The 20,127-nt window shown below is 42.2% G+C and overlaps 1 protein-coding gene across 1 annotated transcript in view; it reads left to right on the top strand.

The window, feature by feature from the left end:
* Positions 1-19,340, top strand: part of LOC139393101 (neuronal tyrosine-phosphorylated phosphoinositide-3-kinase adaptor 2a) — a 97,757-nt gene extending 78,417 nt beyond the window's left edge. Inside the window, exon 6 of the mRNA XM_071141451.1 lies at positions 18,824-19,340. Coding sequence (XP_070997552.1) covers positions 18,824-19,063 — 240 coding nt within the window. The 3' untranslated portion in view covers positions 19,064-19,340. The remainder of the gene's footprint in view (positions 1-18,823) is intronic.
* Positions 19,341-20,127: the final 787 nt, after the last annotated feature.

The raw sequence follows: 20,127 nt of genomic DNA, 5'->3' as shown, positions 1-20,127 counted from the left end.
ATGACCATCTATGCTATAACCTGACCCTTTAATCTATACATTGACCAGGACTTTGACCTATGCCTGGCATTTTAACTGTTCTGTCTTTTACACAGCATTTTACCTGCTTTTCTCCCTGGCAGCACCTTCAGTTCCCAAACCCCTAGCAGATGTGCAGCTTCTACTTCTAAAAATGACCAAACGTGACTAATTTCATGTTTGATGTATGTATATACAGGGCCATGAAAAAGCATTTGCCCCTTTCTGATTTTCTCTACTTTTGCGTACTTTTGATACTGAATGCTATCAGATCTTCAACCAAAACCTAATATTAGATAAAGGGAACCTAAGTTTACAAATAACAAAAAATCTATCTATTATTTGTATTTATTTAATTAACAAAGTTATGCAACACCCAGTTCCCCTGTGTGAAAAAGTAATTGCCCCCTTACACTCAATAACTGTTTGTGCCACCTTAACTGCAATGACTGCAAAGAAAGCTTCCTGTAATTGTTGATCAGTTGCATAACTTTGTTTATGAAATAAATTAAATCATGTTGTAATTGTTGTGTTATTTGTTCACTCAGGTTCCCTTTATCTAATATTAGGTTTTGGTTGATTACAAAATCTAATAACAAATATGCAAACATTTTGAAAATCTGAAAGAGGGCAAATGCTTTTCCGCAGCACTGCATGTATACACAACATACAGTGCCAGTTAAAAGTTTGGACACACCTACTCATTCAATAGGTTTTTCTTTATTTTTACTATGTTCTACATTGTAGAATCACAGTGAAGACGTCAGTGAAGACAAATTATGAAAAAACACATATGGAGTCATATAGTAACCAAAAAAGTGTTAAACAATTCAACATATATATTTTAGATCCTTCAAAGTAGCCACCCTTTACCTTGATGACAGCTTTGCACACTCTTGACATTCTCTCAACCAACCTCATGAGGTAGTCACCTGGAATGCATTTGCTGCAGAGTATAACTTTCATAAGAGTTACCAGCCTCTGAAATTGAAGCCAAAATAAATGCTTCACAGAGTTCAAGTAACAGACACATCTCAACATCAACTGTTCAGAGGAGACTCTGTGAATCAGGCCTTCATGGTTGGATTGTTGTGAATAAACCACTACTAAAGGACACCAATAAGAAGAAGAGATTTGCTTGGGCCGGCCAAGAAGCACGAGCAATGGACATTAGACCGGTGTAAATCGGTCCTTTGGTCTGATGAGTCCAAATTTGAGATTTTTGGTTCCAACCGCCGTGTCTTTGTGAGATGCAGAGTTAGTTAACGGATGATCTCTGCATGTGGTTCCCACCGTGAAGCATTGAGGAGGAGGTGTGATGGTGCTTTGCTGTCTGTCTGTGATTCATTTAGAGTTCAAGGCACCCTTAACCAGCATGGCTACCACAGCATTCTGCAGCGATACGCCATCCCATCTGATTTGGGCTTAGTTCAACAGGACAATGACCCAAAACACACCTCCAGGCTGTGTAAGCCAAGCTATTTGACCAAGAACGAGAGTGATGGAGTGCTGCATCATATGACTTGGCCTCCACAATCACATGACCTCAACCCAATTGAGATGGTTTGGGTGAGTTGGACTGCAGAGTGAAAGAAAAGCAGCCAACAAGTGCTCAGCATATTTGAGAACTCCTTCAAGACTGTTGGAAAAGCATTCCAAGTGACTACCTCATGAAGCTGGTTGAGAGAATGCCAAGATTGTGCAAAGCTATCATCAAGTCAAAGGGTGGCTGCTTTCAAGAATCTAAAATGTACTTTTTTGTTTACTACATGATTCCATATGTGTTATTTTATAGCGTTGATGTCTCCACTATTATTCTAAAAAGTAGACAATAGTAAAAATAAAGAAAAACCGTTGAATGTGTAGGTGTGTCCAAAGTTTTGACTGGTACTGTTTGTGGAATGTTTATTGAGAGCACTATGTGTTTGTGTATGCTGTTGGTTATGGAACAAGTTTTTACTTTTCTTATATCTCTTTGAGTGATCAACCATTCTTGAACATGTCTCATTGATGTATACATATGCATCTCTCTTCTGGGGAGGCAGCATATGATGCTTCAGAAGTGACATGCTACACACACAATAAACAAACAACATGCACACACACACACACTCACTCACTCACTCACTCACTTACTCACTCACACACACACACACACACACACACACACACACACTATGACAGGTCACTCAACCATTTGCACGAATCAGAACTAAGCTACCCAGCCTTCTTCATTCTCACTCCCTAGCTCTTAGAAAAAGTAGTCTAACTAAAAACAGAAGGCCTATCCTACTGAAAGTCATCCAATCAAAACAGAGGCCAAGAAAATAAAACCTTGTCAAATCGTTCTGTCATTCCTCCCTTTCTGTGTCCTTTTTGTGTCTGTGTCCTTGTCTATATATTGTGAGAATGCTGAAAAAGCATTTGTTGTTATGTGTGTTTTCAAATGAATGTCTTACTGTGTGCATGTTTGTGTATTTGTGTGTTTGTGTGTATGAACATGCAGTGGGCCATGTTTCACAATTACATAAATACTGCTTAAACTTCCTATCTGAATAATTGAATATTTGATGACCGTAATGTCTACACTTGAATTTACTGTTATATAAGCCTTGGTCAATGATGACACTGTGTTTTACTGTTCATGGAAAGGAGGACAGTCTTATATACATCAATACATCATATAGTGTTAAACACACGGAGACTACGTAGGTGGTAGTAAATACATACCTGATCTATTCAGACAAAATCAACACACACTTCACAACCAACACATCTGCCAAGACAATACACACATTAACATAGACTTGTGGTCTCATTCAACAAACACTACTGTCTGTACCTTTCCTTAACATTAGGAAAGTAGTAGCACTCACTACCAGCTATTTTCTACTTCTGTCTATAACATAAACCTAGACCATTGGTTCCTAACCTTTTCTTAACCGTGGCACACCTTGATGGGATAAAACATTCTGTGGCACACCTAAACTTTTCCTAATCATTTATTTTGTGGTAATCTGATCCACACTGCAAATAATCAATTTTCTGTAACAGTTTTTCTTTCATAGAATATACAGGGTTTATTTAAACTATTTTCATAGTTCCTTACTCATGTTTAATTTGTGTGGACCCATTTAAAGCGTCCTGCAAATCTCCAATATAAAGAAAAACTCTTGTAGCTCCAGTAAAATAGGTCTATAGGTTAATAGGTTAATTTTGAATGGAAGAATCTAGAGATGAGAGGTTTTCGGCATTGTAAAGGTGCAACCACAAACACAAAGCAATGCTTCGTTTGATTCTTTGGCAGAGGCTGTGGTACTGCTAAGCCTCGTCAGACTTGCCTGTGCAAAGGGTTCTCACGAGAAGTAAAATTATACGAATGACCATGCTCGTTGTGCACCCCTCAAATGATACAAATGTAACAACAGCTCCAGCGCATTGGAGTTGAAACAACGATACCGATGCAACCATGTGTGCCATTCAATATATTATCTACAGTCATGGCCAAAAGTTTTGAGAATGACACCAATATACATTTTCACAAAGTCTGCTGCCTCAGTTTGTATGATGGCAATTTGCATATACTCCAGAATGTTATGAAGAGTGATCAGATGAATTGCAATTAATGGCAAAGTCCCTCTTTGCCATGCAAATTAACTGAATCCCCAAAAAACATGTCCAACGCATTTCAGCACTGCAACAAAAGGACCAGCTGACATCATGTCAGTGATTCTCTCGTTGACACAGGTGTGAGTGTTGACGAGGACAAGGCTGGAGATCCCTCTGTCATGCTGATTGAGTTCGAAAAACAGACTGGAAGCTTCAAAAGGAGGGTGGTACTTGGAATCATTGTTCTTCCTCTGTCAACCATGGTTACCTGCAAGGAAACACATGCCGTCATCATTGCTTTGCACAAAAAGGGCTTCACAGGCAATGATATTGCTGCCAGTAAGATTGCACCTAAATCAACCATTTATCGGATCATCAAGAACTTCAAGGAGAGCGGTTCAATTGTTGTGAAGAAGGCTTCAGGGTGGCCAAGAAAGTCCAGTAAGCGCCAGGACCGTCTCCTAAAGTTGATTCAGCTGCGGGATCGGAGCACCACCAGCACAGAACTTGCTCAGGAATGGCAGCATTCAGGTGTGAGTGCATCTGCATGCACAGTGAGGTGAAGACTTTTGGAGGATGGCCTGGTGTCAAAAAGGGCAGCAAAGAAGCCACTTCTCTCCAGGAAAAACATCAGGGACAGACTGATATTCTGAAAAAGGTACAGGGATTAGACTGCTGAGGACTGGGGTAAAGTAATTTTCTCTGATGAATCCCCTTTCCGATTGTTTGGGTCATCGGGGAAAAAGCTTGTCTGGAGAAGATAAGGTGAGCGCTACCATCATTCCTGTGTCATGCCAACAGTAAAGCATCCTGAGACCATTCATGTGTGGGGTTGCTTCTCAGACAAGGGAGTGGGCTCACTCAGAATTTTCCTAACACAGCCATGAATCAAGAATGGTACCAACACATCCTCAGAGAGCAACTTCTCCTAACCATCCAGGAACAGTTTGGTGACAAACATTGCCTTTTACAGCATTATGGATTACCTTGCCATAAGGCAAAAGTGATAACTAAGTGGCTCGGTGAACAAAACATCGATATTTTGGGTCCATGGCCAGGAAACTCCCCAGACCTTAATCCCATTGAGAACTTGTGGTCAATCCTCAAGAGGCAGGTGGACAAACAAAAACCCACAAATTCTGACAAACTCCCAGCATTGATTAGGCAAGAATGGGCTGCCATCAGTCAGGATGTGACCCAGAAGTTAATTGACAGTATGCCAGGGTGGATTGAAGAGGTCTTGAAAAAGAAGGGTCAACACAAATATTGACTATTTGCATCAACTTCATGTAATTGTCCATAAAATCCTTTGACACTTATGAAATGCTTGTAATTATACTTCAGTATTCCATAGTAACACCTGACAAAAATATCTAGACACTGAAGCAACAACATTTGTGGAAATTAATATTGGTGTCATTCTCAAAACTTTTGGCCACGACTGTAAGTGGCACTGGTGCGCCCAAATCAAAATCCCATGTTCATTCCACAGGTCATGTTTATAAGTGTTAGAAGATTGTTCCAAAAAATGTCAACTGAGAGTTCCTCAAGTCACACCAGTGTGCCGCGGTAAACCGGTTAAAAACCACTGACCTAGACTACTCACAATTTGTACTCTTTCCAGCCACCAACAACACACACTTCAGGACACATACATCTATCATACAAATACAGTGTCTAGTGAAAGTCTACACACCCCTGTCACAATTGTCACATTTTGCTGCCTTAAAATTGGATCTAAAACGGGATTCAATTAGATTTTTCCCATGTGAAACGTATGATCCCTTATTAATTTCACTAGTTAAATCTACCTCAGTGTAGATTAATTGCTAGGAGATAGGTTAAATAAGGATTTTTAAGCCTCGAGACAACTGAGACATGGATTCTGTATGTGTGGCATTTAGAGGGTGAAAGGGCAAAACACAAGATTTAAGTGCCTTTGAACAGGGTATAGTAGTATGTGCCAGGCGCACTGGTTTGAGTGTGTCAAGAACTTCAACGCTTATGGGTTTTTCATGCTCAACAGTTTGCCGTGTGCATCAAGAATGGTCCAACATCCAAAGGACATCCAGCCAACTTAACACAACTTTTTTTAAATTTGATTTATTTTACCTTTATTTAACTAGGTAAAAGAACAGGTTAAGAACAAATTCTTATTTTCAATGACGGCCTAGGAACAGTGGGTTAACTGCCTGTTCAGGGGCAGAACGACAGATTTGTACCTTGTCAGCTTGCAACCTTCCGGTTACTAGTCCAACACTCTAACCACTAGGCTACCCTGCCACCCTGTGGGAAGCATTGGAGTTGACATGGGCCATAATCCCTGTGGAAAGCTTTCAAAACCTTGTAGAGTCCATCCCCAATGAATTAAAGCTGTTCATCGTGGCAAAAAGGGTGCAACTCAATATTAGTTAGGTGTACCTAATGTTTTGTAGACTCAGTGTATATCCATTGTTTTTTGTAAAAAAATGCTGAAGCTCGGTAGATTTGGTTGAGAATCATTATTGGCGGCAATCTTCAAACCTTTTCAAGCTGTTTAATTGTCAGGACTGAGAATGGACCCCTCAGGAACACTCAACAACTCTTGGACAGCCATTCTGTTATCTTTGGCAAAAACATTTGTTTAATTGTCCCACTGAAAAATACAACTCTATTCCAGGGTTCAGAACATATATTCAGAAGACTGAGGCACATTTTCCTCTACCTTTTTACCTGGGCTTTGCTCCTTTCATATTATTTTGCTCCTTTTATAACTATACAGCCCCTGCCAGTGACAAGCATACTCATAACATAATGCTGCCACCACAAAAGGGATCAACAATATGACATTCACTCCACATTGCTGGCCAGTATGACAACATGAAAAGAAGGAAGCCTTTATTAAAACAAATTTATTTCAAATAATCTATTATGTTTGCAAAAAGGTCCTTAAGTAACACTGCAAGACAACATGGCAAAGAAATACACTTTTTGCCTTCAGGTTTGGGACAAATCCAATAAAACACATCACAGAGTGAACCCCTCTGTATTTTGAAGTAATGTGGTGGCAGCATTATATTATGCTTATGCTTGTTACCGGCAGGGAAAGATGAGTTTGTCAGGATCAAAATAAATATATATACAGTACCAGTCAAAAGACACACCTTTTCATTCAAGGTTTTGTCTTTATTTTTACAATTTTCTACATAGTATAATAATAATGAAGACATCAAAATTATGAAATAAAACATATGGAATCATGTAGTAAAAAAATATTCCATATGTTTTATTTCATAGTGTTAAAACAAATCAAAAACAAATGTTTTATATTTGAGATTCTTCAAATGTAGCCACCCTTTGCCTTGGTGACACCTTTGCACACTCTTGGCATTCTCTCAACCAGCTTCATGAGGTAGTCATCTGCAATGCATTTCAATTAACAGGTGTGCCTGGTTAAAAGTGGAATTTCTTTCCTTCTTAATTAATGCGTTTGAGCCAATCAGTTTTTATTTTATTTATTTTATTTTATTTAACCAGGTAAGCTAGTTGAGAACAAGTTCTCATTTACAACTGCGACCTGGTCAAGATAAAGCAAAGCAGTGCGACAGAAACAACAACAACACAGAGTTACACAAAAAATAAACAAGCGTACAGTCAATAACACAATAGAAAAAAAAGAAAGTCTATATACAGTGTGTGCAAATGGCATTAGGCAATAAATAGGCCATAGTAGCAAAGTAATTCCAATTTAGCAGATTAACACTGGAGTGATAGATGAGCAGATGATGGTGTGTAAGTAGTGATACTGGTGTGCAAAAAAAGCAGCAAAGTAAAAATAAAAAAAATATGAGGATGAGGTAGGTAGATTAGGTGGGCTATTTACAGATGGACTATGTACAGCTGCAGCGATCGGTTAGCTGCTCAGATAGCTGATGTTTGAAGTTTGTGAGGGAAATGTAAGTTTCCAGCTGCAGCGATTTTTGCAATTTGTTCCAGTCACTGGTGGCAGAGAACTGGAAGGAAAGGCGGCCAAAGGAGGTGTTGGCTTTTGGGATGACCAGTGAAAGACACCTGCTGGAGCGCGTGCTACGGGTGGGTGTTGTTATCGTGACCAGTGAGCTGAGATAAGGTGGAGCTTTATCTAGCATAGATGTATAGATGACCTGGAGCAAGTGGGTCTGGCGATGAATATGTAGCGAGGGCCAGCCGACTAGAGCATACAGGTCACAGTGGTGGATGGTATAAGGTTGGCAGGTTAGCCTAGTGGTTAGAGCGTTGGACTAGTAACTGAAAGGTTGCAAGTTTGAATCCCCGAGCTGACAAGGTACAAATCTGTCATTCTGCCCATGAACAAGGCAGTTAACCCACTGTTCATAGGCGGTCATTGAAAATAAGAATGTGTTCTTAACTGACTTGCATTGTTAAGTAAAATAAAAAATAAATAAGGTGCTTTGGTGACAAAACGGATGGCACTGTGATAGATTACATCCAATTTGCTGAGTAGAGCTATTTTGTAGATGGCATTGCCGAAGTCGAGGATCGGTAGCATAGTCAGTTTTACAAGGGTAAGTTTGGCGGCGGGAGTGAAGGAGGCATTGTCGCGAAATAGAAAGTCAATTCTAGATTTGATTTTGGATTGAGGATGTTTGATATGAGTCTGGAAGGAGAGTTTACAGTCTAGCCAGACATCTAGGTATTTGTAGTTGTCCACGTATTCTAGGTCAGAACCATCCAGAGTAGTGATGCTAGTCGGGCGGGTGGGTGCGGGCAGCAAACGATTGAAAATCATCCATTTGTTTTTGCTAGCGTTTAAGAGCAGTTGGAGGCCACGGAAGGAGTGTTGTATTGCATTGAAGCTTGTTTGGAGGTTTGTTAACACAGTATCCAAAGAAGGGCCAGATGTATACAGAATGGTGCCATCTGCATAGAGGTGGATCAGGGAATCACCCGCAGCAAGAGCGGCATCGTTGATATATACAGAGAAAAGAGTCGGCCCGAGAACTGAACCCTGTGGTTCCCCCATAGAGGCTGCCAGAGGTCCGGACAACAGGCCCTCCAATTTGACACACTGAACTCTGTCTGTGAAGTTGTTTTTTGAACCAGTCGAGGCAGTCATTTGAGAATCCAAGGCTATTGAGTCTGCCGATAAGAATACGGTGATTGACAGAGAGTCAAAAGCCTTGGCCAGGTCGATGAAGACGGCTGGACAGTACTGTCTTTAATTGATGGCGATTATGATATCGTTTAGTACCTTGTGCATAGCTGAGGTGCACCCATGACCAGCTCGGAAACCTGATTACACAGCAGAGAAGGTACGGAGGGATTCGAAATGGTCAGTGATGTGTTTGTTAACTTGGCTTTCAAAGACTTTAGAAAGGCAGGGCAGTATGGATATAGGTCTATAACAGTTTGGGTCTAGAGTGTCACCCCCTTTGAAGAGGGGGATGACCGCGGCAGCTTTCCAATCTTTAGGGATCTCGGACGATACTAAAGAGATGTTGAACAGACTGGTAACAGGGGTTGCAACAATGGTGGTGGATTATTTATAAAAAGAGGGTCCAGATTGTCTAGCCCAGCTGATTTGTATGGTTCCAGGTTTTGCAGCTCTTTCAGAACATCTGCGATCTGGATTTGGGTGAAGGAGAAGCTGGGGAGGCTCGGGCAAGTAGCTGTGGGGGGTGCAGAGCTGTTGGCTGAGGTTGGGGTAACCAGGAGGACAGCATGGCCAGGTGTAGAGAAATGCTTATTGAATTTTTTGATAATCATGGATTTATCGGTGGTGACCGTGTTGCCTTGCCTTTATCGGTGGTGACCGTGTTGCCTAGCCAGCTGGGAGGAGGTGCTTTTGTTCTCCATGGACTTTAGTGTCCCAAAACGTTTTGGAGTTAGAGCTACATGATGCAAATTTCTGTTTGAAAAAGATGACTGCGTGGGTACAGTTGCTAAAGGCTAGCAAAACTGGTTGTCTAGTGCGTTGGGGACAGGGTCAATAAGGATTCCTGGGCCAGGTTGGAGCTCACATAAGTGTTTTGGGGAGCTTTTGACAGTGATGAGGGGTGGTCGTTTGACCGCGGACCCATAGTGGATGCAGGCAATGAGGCAGTGCGTGGTAGAAATCAGCAGAGGTGTATTTGGAATGCAAGGGCATAATGTGCAGACAGGGGTATGGTGGAGTGCGGGTGCCCAAGGCACACAGTGGAGGTAGCCCAGGCACTGAGTGTATGATAGCTAGAGAGGTTGCATCTCTGGACACGCTGGTTATACAGGGCGAGGTCACCTCAGAAGTTAACAAATGTGTGGGAGGTGCCTCCACATCACCCGAGGAACAGAGGAGGAGTAAGATGAGGGTACGGCTAAAGGTATGTGCAGTGGGAATAGGAACTCTGCAGTTAACTAGAACAATGATAATTATCCTAAACAACATTATACAATGCATATTGACATTTGAGAGAGGCATAAAGTGATGCATAAAGCAATCACAGGTGTTGATTGGGAGAGCTAGCTAAGACGACAACGGGTAAGACAACAACAGCTAATCAGCTAAGACAACAACAACAGGTAAAATTGCGATGAATGGGCAGAGAGGGTCGGTTAACTACACACGGGGCCTGAGTTCGGGGCTAGGGCCGACAGAAAACAAAGGTAAATAAAGTGGAGTACTGTGATAAATGAACAGTCAAGCAGGCATCAGTTATGTAGCCAAGTGATCATAGGGTCCAGTGTACAGCAATAGATGGAACAGGGAAGCCTCGGGGTGGTCGTTGCTACGCTAGCACGCGGGAGACACAGCGTTTAAAGTTAGCAGTCTGGGGTAAGGAGAAGCGTCTGCTCCGACATCCGGCAAAGGCCGGATGAAGGCACAGCTGATGGAATTATGTCTGCGGACCAGTCGTGGTGGTACGGCGGGGCGCCGAATCGACGAAGGGACCGGGCCAGATGGCGAAAGAGGTATTGTAGTTGTGGTAAATACATTTGCTAGCCTGACTGACTGCGTGTATTGGTTCCTGACTTCCCTGAACAGTTGCATATCGCGGGGACTATTCGATGCTATTGCAGTCCACTGGCTCAGATCTAGCTTCGGGGCTGGGTCACTCAGTGGCAGCGAGCTAGCTGTGATGATCAATGGTCCAGGGTTTATGGCAGGAATCCGGCGTTGAAGTGGAGATAAACAGTCCGAGGCTGGCAGGTATTATCCAGGCAAAAAAACAGGCTGGTGCCTGAGCAGAGGGTGACGGTTGCTAGCAGTGGCTAACAATGACTAACGAGCTAGTAGCTAAGTAGCTGCCTAGCTTCTGATGCAAGTTTTGGCTATAAGATCTAAAAACAAATTGCGGATCGGTGTCACATTGAGTGAGGCGGGTTACCGGAAGGTATATTTAATTTTAAAATGGAAAAAGATATTGAAAAATAAATTGGAATATATACAAAAAAGACGATAAAATACAAAAAGTAAACGAGAGGACGACAAACCACGTCTGCGCTGCTACATAATCTTGGTTCACAGTTGTGTTGTAACAAGGTGGGGTTGGTATGCAGAAGATAGCCCTATTTGTTAAAATACCAATTCCATTTTATTGCAAGAACAGCGCAAATGAGCAAAGAGAAATGACAGTCTAGCATTACTTTAAAACAGGACTGTCAGTCAATCCAGAACATTTCGAGAACATTTCGAGAAAGTTTCTTCAAGTGTAGTCGCAAAAAACATCAAGCGCTATGTTGAAGTTGAAAGTTTACATACACTTAGGTTGGAGTCATTACACGTTTTTCAACAACTCCACAAATGTATTGTTAACAAACTATAGTTTTGGCAAGTCGGTTAGGACATCTACTTTGTGCATGACACAAGTAATTTTTCCAATAATTGTTTACAGACAGATTATTTAATTTATAATTCACTGTATCACAATTCCAGTGGGTCAGAACTTTACATACACTAAGTTGACTGTGCCTTTAAACAGCTTGGAAAATTCCAGAAAATTATGTCATGCTTTAGAGGCATCTGATAGGCTAATTGACATAATTTGAGTCAAATGGAGGTGTACCTGTGGATGTATTTCAAGGCCTTCCATCAAACTCAGTGCCTCTTTGCTTGACATCATGGGAAAATCAAAAGAAATCAGCCAAGACCTCAGCAAAATATTGTAGACCTCCATAAGTCTGGTTCATCCTTGGGAGCAATTTCCAAACACCTGATGGTACCACGTTCATCTGTACAAACAATAGTACGAAAGTATAAACACCATATGACCACGCAGCCGCTATACCGCTCAGGTATGAGACGTGTTCTGTCTCCTAGCGATGAACGTACTTTGGTGCGAAAAGTGCCATTCAATCCCAGAACAACAGCAAACGACCTTGTGAAGATGCTGGAGGAAACAGGTACAAAAGTATTTTTTATATACAGTAAAACGAGTCCTATATCGACATAACTTGAAAGGCCGCTCAGCAAGGAAGAAGCCACTGCTCAAAAAATGCCCTAAAAAAAGCCAGACTACGGTTTGCAACTGCACATCGGGACAAAGATCATACTTTTTGGAGAAATGCTCTCTGGTCTGATGAAACAAAAATAGAACTGTTTGGCCATAATGACCATCGTGCAAGCCGAAGAACACGATCCCAACCGTGAAGCACGGGAGTGGCGGCATCATGTTGTGGGGGTGCTTTGCTGCAGGAGGGACTGGTGCACTTCACAAAATAGATGGCATCATGAGGAGGAAAATGAGGTGAATATGTTGCAGCAACATCTCAAGACATCAGTCAGGAAGTTAAAGCTTGGTCGCAAATGGTTCTTCCAAATGGGCATTGACCCCAAGCACACTTCCAAAGTTTGACAACAAATTCAAGGTATTGGAATGGCCATCACAAAGCCCTGACCTCAATCCTATAGAAAATGTGTGGTCGAATTGCTACGCTTTATCTTGGCCAGGTCTGACCCACTGGGAATGTGATGAAAGTAATAAATAATTATCTCTACTATTATTCTGACATTTCACACTCTTAAATACGTGGTGATCCTAACTGACCTAAGACAGCAAATTTTATTTACCAAGAGAGAGAGAGAGAGAGAGAGAGAGAGAAACACCTTTCAGATTAATTGGATGCTGACTACGAGCCAGGCCTAATCGCCCAACATCAGTGTCCAACCTCACTAATGTTCTTGTGGTTGGATGGAAGCAACTCAAGGACATTCGGAGACTTGTCCCAAAGCCACTCCAGCGTTGTCTTGTCTGTTTTCTTAGGGTTGTTGTCCTGCTGGAAGGTGAACATTTGCCACCCTTCTGAGGTCCTGAGCGCTCTTAAGCAGCTTTTCATCAAGGATCTCTGTGTACTTTGCTCCGTTCATCTTTGCCTCGATCCCAGTCCCTGCTGCTGAGAAACACCCCCACATCATGATGCTACCACCACAATGCTTCACCGTAGGGATGGTGCCAGGTTTCCTCCAGACGTGACGCTTGGTATTCAGGCCAAATAGTTCAATCTTGGTTTCATCATACCAGATACTCTTGTTTTTCATGGTCTGAGATACATTAGGTACCTTTTGGCGAACTCCAAGCGGGCTGTTATGTGCCTTTTACTGAGGAGTGGCTTCTGTAGTAAAAGGCCATAAAGGCCTGGTTGGTGGAGTGCTACAGTGATGCTTGTCTTTCTGGAAGGTACTCCCATCTCCACAGAGGAACTCTAGAGCTCTGTCAGGGTGACCATCGGGTTCTTGGTCACCTCGCTGACCAAGGCCCGTCTCTCCCGATTGCTCAGTTTTCTTTAATCAATTTTAGAATAACGCTGTAACGTAACAAAATGTGGAAAAGTTCAAAGGGTCTGAATACTTTCTGAAGGCACTGGAAAAAAGGTTAAATGCTTTGCCACATTTTTTTAGTATTGCTTTAGTGCCTTGTTGCAACAACAATGCATGTTTTGGAATATTTTTATTCTTTACAGATTTCCTTCTTTTCACTCTATGAATTAGGTTAGTGTTCTGGAGTAACTACAATCATCAAATCAAATTTATTTATATAGCCCTTGGTACATCAGCTGATATCTCAAAGTGCTGTACAGAAACCCAGCCTAAAACCCCAAACAGCAAGCAATGCAGGTGTAGAAGCACAGTGGTTAGGAAAAACTCCCTAGAACGGCCAAAACCTAGAACGGCCAGGAACCAGGCTATGTGGGGTGGCCAGTCCTCTTCTGGCTGTGCCGGGTGGAGATTATAACAGAACATGGCCAAGATGTTCAAATGTTCATAAATGGCCAGCATGGTCAAATAATAATAATCACAGGCAGAACAGTTGAAACTGGAGCAGCAGCACGGCAAGGTGGACTGGGGACAGCAAGGAGTCATCATGTCAGGTAGTCCTGAGGCATGGTCCTAGGGCTCAGGTCCTCCAAGAGAGAGAGAGAGAAAGAGAAAATTAGAGAGAGCATACTTAAATTCACACAGGACACCGGATAGGACAGGAGAAGTACTCCAGATATAACGAACTGACCCTATCCCCCCAACACATAAACTACTGCAGCATAAAGGAGGCTGAGACAGGAGGGGTCAGGAGACACTGTGGCCCCATCCGATGACACCCCCGGACAGGGCCAAACAGGAAGGATATAACCCACCCACTTTGCCAAAGCACAGCTCCCACACCACTAGAGGGATATCTTAAACCACCAACCTACAATTCTGAGACAAGGCCGAGTATAGCCCACAAAGGTCTCCACCACGGCACAACCCAAGGGGGGGGCGTCAACCCAGACAGGAAGATCACATCAGTGACTCAACCCACTCAAGTGACGCACCCCTCCTAAGGACTGTATGAAAGAGCCCTAGTAAGCCAGTGACTCAGCCCCTGTAATAGGGTTAGAGGCAGAGAATCCCAGTGGAAAGAGGGGAACCGGGCAGAGACAGCAAGGGCGGTTTGTTGCTCCAGAGCCTTTCCGTTCACCTTCACACTCCTGGGCCAGACTACACTCAATCATATGACCCACTGAAGAGATGAGTCTTCAGTAAAGACTTAAAGGTTGAGACCGAGTTTGCGACTCTCACATGGGTAGGCAGACCATTCCATAAAAAGGGAGCTCTATAGGAGAAAGCCCTGCCTCCAGCTGTTTGTTTAGAAATGCTAGGGACAATTAGGAGGCCTGAGTCTTGTGACCGTAGCGTGCGTGTAGGTATGTACGACAGGACCAAATCAGAGAGATAAGTAGGAGCAAGCCCATGTAATGCTCTTTAGGTTAGCAGTAAAACCTTGACATCAGCCCTTGCCTTGACAGGAAGCCAGTGTAGGGAGGCTAGCACTGGAGTAATATAATACATATTTTTGGTTCTAGTCAGGATTATAGCAGCCGCATTTAGCACTAACTGAAGTTTATTTAGTGCTTTATCCGGGTAGCCGGAAAGTAGAGCATTGCAGTAGTCTAACCTAGAAGTGACAAAAGCATGGATTCGTTTTTCTGCATCATTTTTGGACAGAAAGTTTCTGATTTTTGCAATGTTACGTAGATGGAAAAAAGCTGTCCTTGAAACAGTCTTGATATGTTCTTCAAAAGAGAGATCAGGTTCCAGAGTAACGCCGAGGTCCTTCACATTTTATTTGAGACGACTGTACAACCATTAAGATGAATTGTCAGATTCAACAGAAGATCTCTTTGTTTCTTGGGACCTAGAACAAGCATCTCTGTTTTGTCCGAGTTTAAAAGTAGAAAGTTTGCAGCCATCCACTTCCTTATGTCTGAAACACATGCTTCTAGCGAGGGCAATTTTGGGGCTTCACCATGTTTCATTGAAATATACAGCTGTGTGTCATCTGCATAGCAGTGAAAGACGTCCCCAAGAGGTAAAATATATAGTGAAAGCAATAGTGGTCCTAAAAAGGAACACCAAAATTTACAGTTGATTTGTCAGAGGACAAACCATTCACAGAGACAAATTGATATCTTTCCGACAGATAAGATCGAAACCAGGCCAGAACTTGTCCGTGTAGACCAATTTGGGTTTCCAATCTCTCCAAAAGAATGTGGTGATCGATGGTATCAAAAGCAGCACTAAGGTCTAGGAGCACGAGGACAGATGCAGAGCCTCGGTCTGATGCCATTAAAAGGTAATTTACCACCTTCACAAGTGCAGTCTCAGTGCTATGATGGGGTCTAAAACCAGACTGAAGCATTTCGTATACATTGTTTGTCTTCAGGAAGGCAGTGAGTTGCTGCGCAACAGCCTTTTCTAAACATTTTGAGTGGAATGGAAGATTCGATATAGGCCGATAGTTTTTTATATTTTCTGGGTCAAGGTTTGGCTTTTTCAAGAGAGGCTTTATTACTGCCACTTTTAGTGAGTTTGGTACACATCCGGTGGATAGAGAGCCGTTTATTATGTTCAACATAGGAGGGCCAAGCACAGGAATCAGCTCTTTCAGTAGGTTAGTTGGAATAGGGTCCAGTATGCAGCTTGAAGGTTTAGAGGCCATGATTATTTTAATCATTGTATCAAGAGATATAGTACTAAAACACTTGAGTGTCTCTCTTGATCCTAGGTCCTGGCAGAGTTGTGCAGACTCAGGACAACTGAGCTTTGAAGGAATACGCAGATTTAAAGAGGAGTGTTGTTGTTGTTCTTATTTTCCTCAATTAAGTTGGAAAAATAGGATGATCGAGCAGCAGTAAGGGCTCTTCGATACTGCACGGTACTGTCTTTCCAAGCTAGTCGGAAGACTTCCAGTTTGGTGTGGCGCCATTTCCGTTCCAATTTTCTGGAAGCTTGCTTCAGAGCTCGGATATTTTCTGTATACCAGGGAGCTAGTTTCTTATGAGAAATGTTTTTAGGGGTGCAACTGCATCTAGGGTATTGCGCAAGGTTAAATTGAGTTCCTCGGTTAGGTAGTTAACTGATTTTTGTCCTCTGGCGTCCTTGGGTAGACAGAGGGAGTCTGGAAGGACATCAAGGAATCTTTGTGTTGTCTGTAACAATGTTATTGATCCATCCTGTTTTCCCCTATCACTACCATTAAACTCTGAAACTGTTTTAGTCACCATTGGCCTCGTGGTGAAATCCCTGAGTGGTTTCCTTCCTCTCCGGCATCTTAGTTAGGAAGGACGTCTGTAACTTTGTAGTGACTGGGTGTATTGATAACCATCCAGTGTAATTAATAACTCTCCCATGCTCAAAGGGATATTCAATGTCTGTTGTTTTTCCCCACCTACCAATAGCTGCCTTTCTTTGCGAGGCTATGTAAAACCTCCCTGGTCTTTGTGGTTGAATCTGTGTTTGAAATTCATTGCTCGACTGAGGGTCCTTACAGATAATTGTATTTGTAGGGTACAAAGATGAGATAATTAAAGAATCATGTTAAACACTATTATTGCACACAGTGAGTTGGAATGCCAAGGTTGTGGGTTCAATTCCCATGGGGGACCAGTAAAAAAACATTTGAACTCATTACTGTAAATTGCTCTGGATAAGGGCATCTGCTAAATGATTAAAAATAAGCTTAATGACCTCTATGGGATCGGTGTCCCTCCAAGTATGGTTGAGCTAAGGTGATTAGCATGACGTTGTAAGTAACAAGACCATTTCCTGGGACACAGACATGTCTTATATGGTCAGAAAGCTTACATTCCTGTTCATCTAACTGAACTGTCCAATATACAGTAGCTATTACAGTGAACAAATACCATGCTGTTGTTTGAGGAGAGTGCACAACAACAAATACATTTCATCATGGCAACTGGTTTGATACATTCACCTCTGAAGGTAAATAATGTACTTATATTCAGTAATCTTGCTCTGATTTGTCATCCTGAGGGTCCCAGAGATAAAATGTAGCATTGTTTTGTTTAATGAAATCTATTTTATATTTAAATGTAGGAACTGGGTTCATGTTTTATCAACTTTTTCTTTCACATTGAACATGTGGATCAGGTTGTAGCGATATTTATTAGAGAGGGGTAAAGAAAGATTTTGTTCGGGCGCCAGGCAGGTATTAACCATGCCGAAAGGAAAAGAGTAGAATAGAGAGAGTACCACTACCAGACCCACACACATCAGCAGAAGAGACTGCCTAGAGGGTAGCCTGTTTACCAGATAGCCAGTGGAGAGAAAAAAGAATACACACCATATAAAACCCACATCACAGCACAGGGGTAACCCAAACAAGAATACCTCATACAATAATACTAATACTAATAATGGCAGAGCAATTCAACAGCAACTTCATACAAGAACGAACCCAGTCATCAACATAGGATTTGCAATAATCTGTATTATTTTCTAGTGGATGAGTGCAGAGGGTATGAATGTGGGGGGTGTTCATCGACACAACAAAGGCCTTAAAAATGTCCACAGTCTTCTCGGCCACATGTCATTAGTACACCTCAATACAGTTCACATAACAATACACAACTTGCAAGCAACCTCCCTTTTAACTAAAATGTCCAAATACTTCTGGCAGGGCAATAATAGTCCAGCTCTGATGAATTTCAATGAGAAGTGCATTGGAAAAATAGAGAGTCTGTTGCAGGGTAAAGCACTGGAACGATAGAGGGAAGAAAAAAAGAGAAAGAGAACAAGAGAGATCTTAGCTGTGGTCTTCAGGTGTGCAGGTGTACTGTCTGACTGTCCGATGGTTTGTTGGTTTGTATGTTAAAGCTTCGCAACAATGTTGCTACTAATCCATGCGATCCATAACGGGCGTGGTCCCAAACGAAAACAACCACAACCTAGAGCGATTACACCGATGATTGAGTTAAACACTCTATAAACTACACACGCTGAAAACAAACAAAACTTCTGCAGCACAGCACACACAATCAAACTGTCGCGCCACCAAAGAGCTCCTCCCCAAAGAGCTGAATGAGCTCTCTTCATTTCCTCCTTCCTTACTGCTCATGCGCTCTTAAAGTGACAGTGCACGGTGAAGGCTCCGTGCAGATTTCGCCACAAGGTTGTGTAGATATGTAGGAATACCATCTAATGTAAATCCCTTTTTTTATAAAATTTTAAGGCAGCAAAAATGTGATAGCTTTGCAAGGGGTGTGTAGACTTCACTAGGCACTGCACATATTATTGACTGAGTTTATTACACTCAACTTACTTTGCCAGTAAGATTGCACATGTCTGTTGATAGAGACGAATTACACTCATAGTCTCTCTCTTCGAATGCTGTCTGTCTATGGCAACACCAACATTCTGGGCAACCCCCTCATACCCTCTGTCCCCCACCCCTCCTCACCCCAGATGATCCCTCCCATGCTGTGGGCTTGCGGAGACAACACCATGATGGAGATGATTGAGAAGAAGCGCAGCCTGTGTCGGGAGATCAAGGCCCGCCGGGGGCCAGCAGACAACAACCTGTGTAAGCAGGACAGCATGCCCATCTTGCACAGCTGGAGGAAGAGCAGCAATGGGACCAAGAAGTATGGCGGCCCTCCTCCTTACTCCACACAGACCACCGTCTTCTGGGACACGGCTATCTGACAGGAGTGATCCACCCTGTCCTGGGCCTTGTCTCGGGCCTTGTTCAAATGGAAGAACCAGGACTTGACCAGTATGTCCAGGACTACCTGGACTTGACTAGTAAGAAACACATTTTGTTTTCCGTTGCAAAACATTTTAAAACGTTTCTGTTGCGTGCCCTAATGAACACAACCTTGTCCTCAGACTTATCCCCCTTCCTTTCACAAGCCAGAGATGGGCATTGAGCTGGTGACCAATCAGAGCACAGGGAGACAAGAGTTCCCCCCCACATCTCTGTTGTAGCAATTCAAATATCTGGTATATCTCCCTGGTTTCGTATTGCTAATTTATATTTTAAAAAATTGTACCTCAGTAATTGTCTTAATATTGAATATGCTTAGTACAATTATATATTTTCTAAAGATTAAAAAATATAAAACAATTTGGAAATTTTAGTCTACAGTTGTTAAATGGTTTTTCAAACCTTGTCTTGGATATTTATGTTGCAAGGACACTTGTCTGTGCGTTGGAGAAAATAATATGTTGCCAATACGTTGAGCCAATTCAGTAAGAACACCATGGTTTTTTATACAAAAAAATCTAAAGGATAAATGTTCTTATAACGATAAAAAAAAGCACTAATTTTAAATGGAATATATTTTGGCATCTTGAATTTAGATGTTGTTGTATTGGAATGCTGTTGTGAACCATTTGAATGATCCACAATGTAGGTTTGGCTTGCTCCACTGCCCTAACAATCACTATGACCATGTCCCAATACTTAGGGCAAATCTGCCATATCATATAGGGCCAGGACCAAAAGTAATATGGTAGCACCTCGGGGCAAATCCTATCAAATCAGTGGTCGGACAAAGAGACAAGGGTAACAATTTACTTGACACCCAGCGCCATAACACGTTATGACACGATCTTAACATGTCATATGTCATAACAACTGATGTAACCTGTCATAACCTGTCATAATATAGTCAGAACACTATCATGACACATATTTTTTGTTGTGACATTTATTGCATTATTTTATGGCTGGTTATGACACCTACATAAGTGTCAAACCCACAAAA

This window comes from Oncorhynchus clarkii, chromosome 33, assembly GCF_045791955.1.
Source record: "Oncorhynchus clarkii lewisi isolate Uvic-CL-2024 chromosome 33, UVic_Ocla_1.0, whole genome shotgun sequence".
Lineage (NCBI taxonomy): Eukaryota > Metazoa > Chordata > Actinopteri > Salmoniformes > Salmonidae > Oncorhynchus > Oncorhynchus clarkii.
The sequence above is the reverse complement of the archived record's forward strand: the minus strand, read 5'-3'. Positions and strand labels throughout refer to the sequence as shown.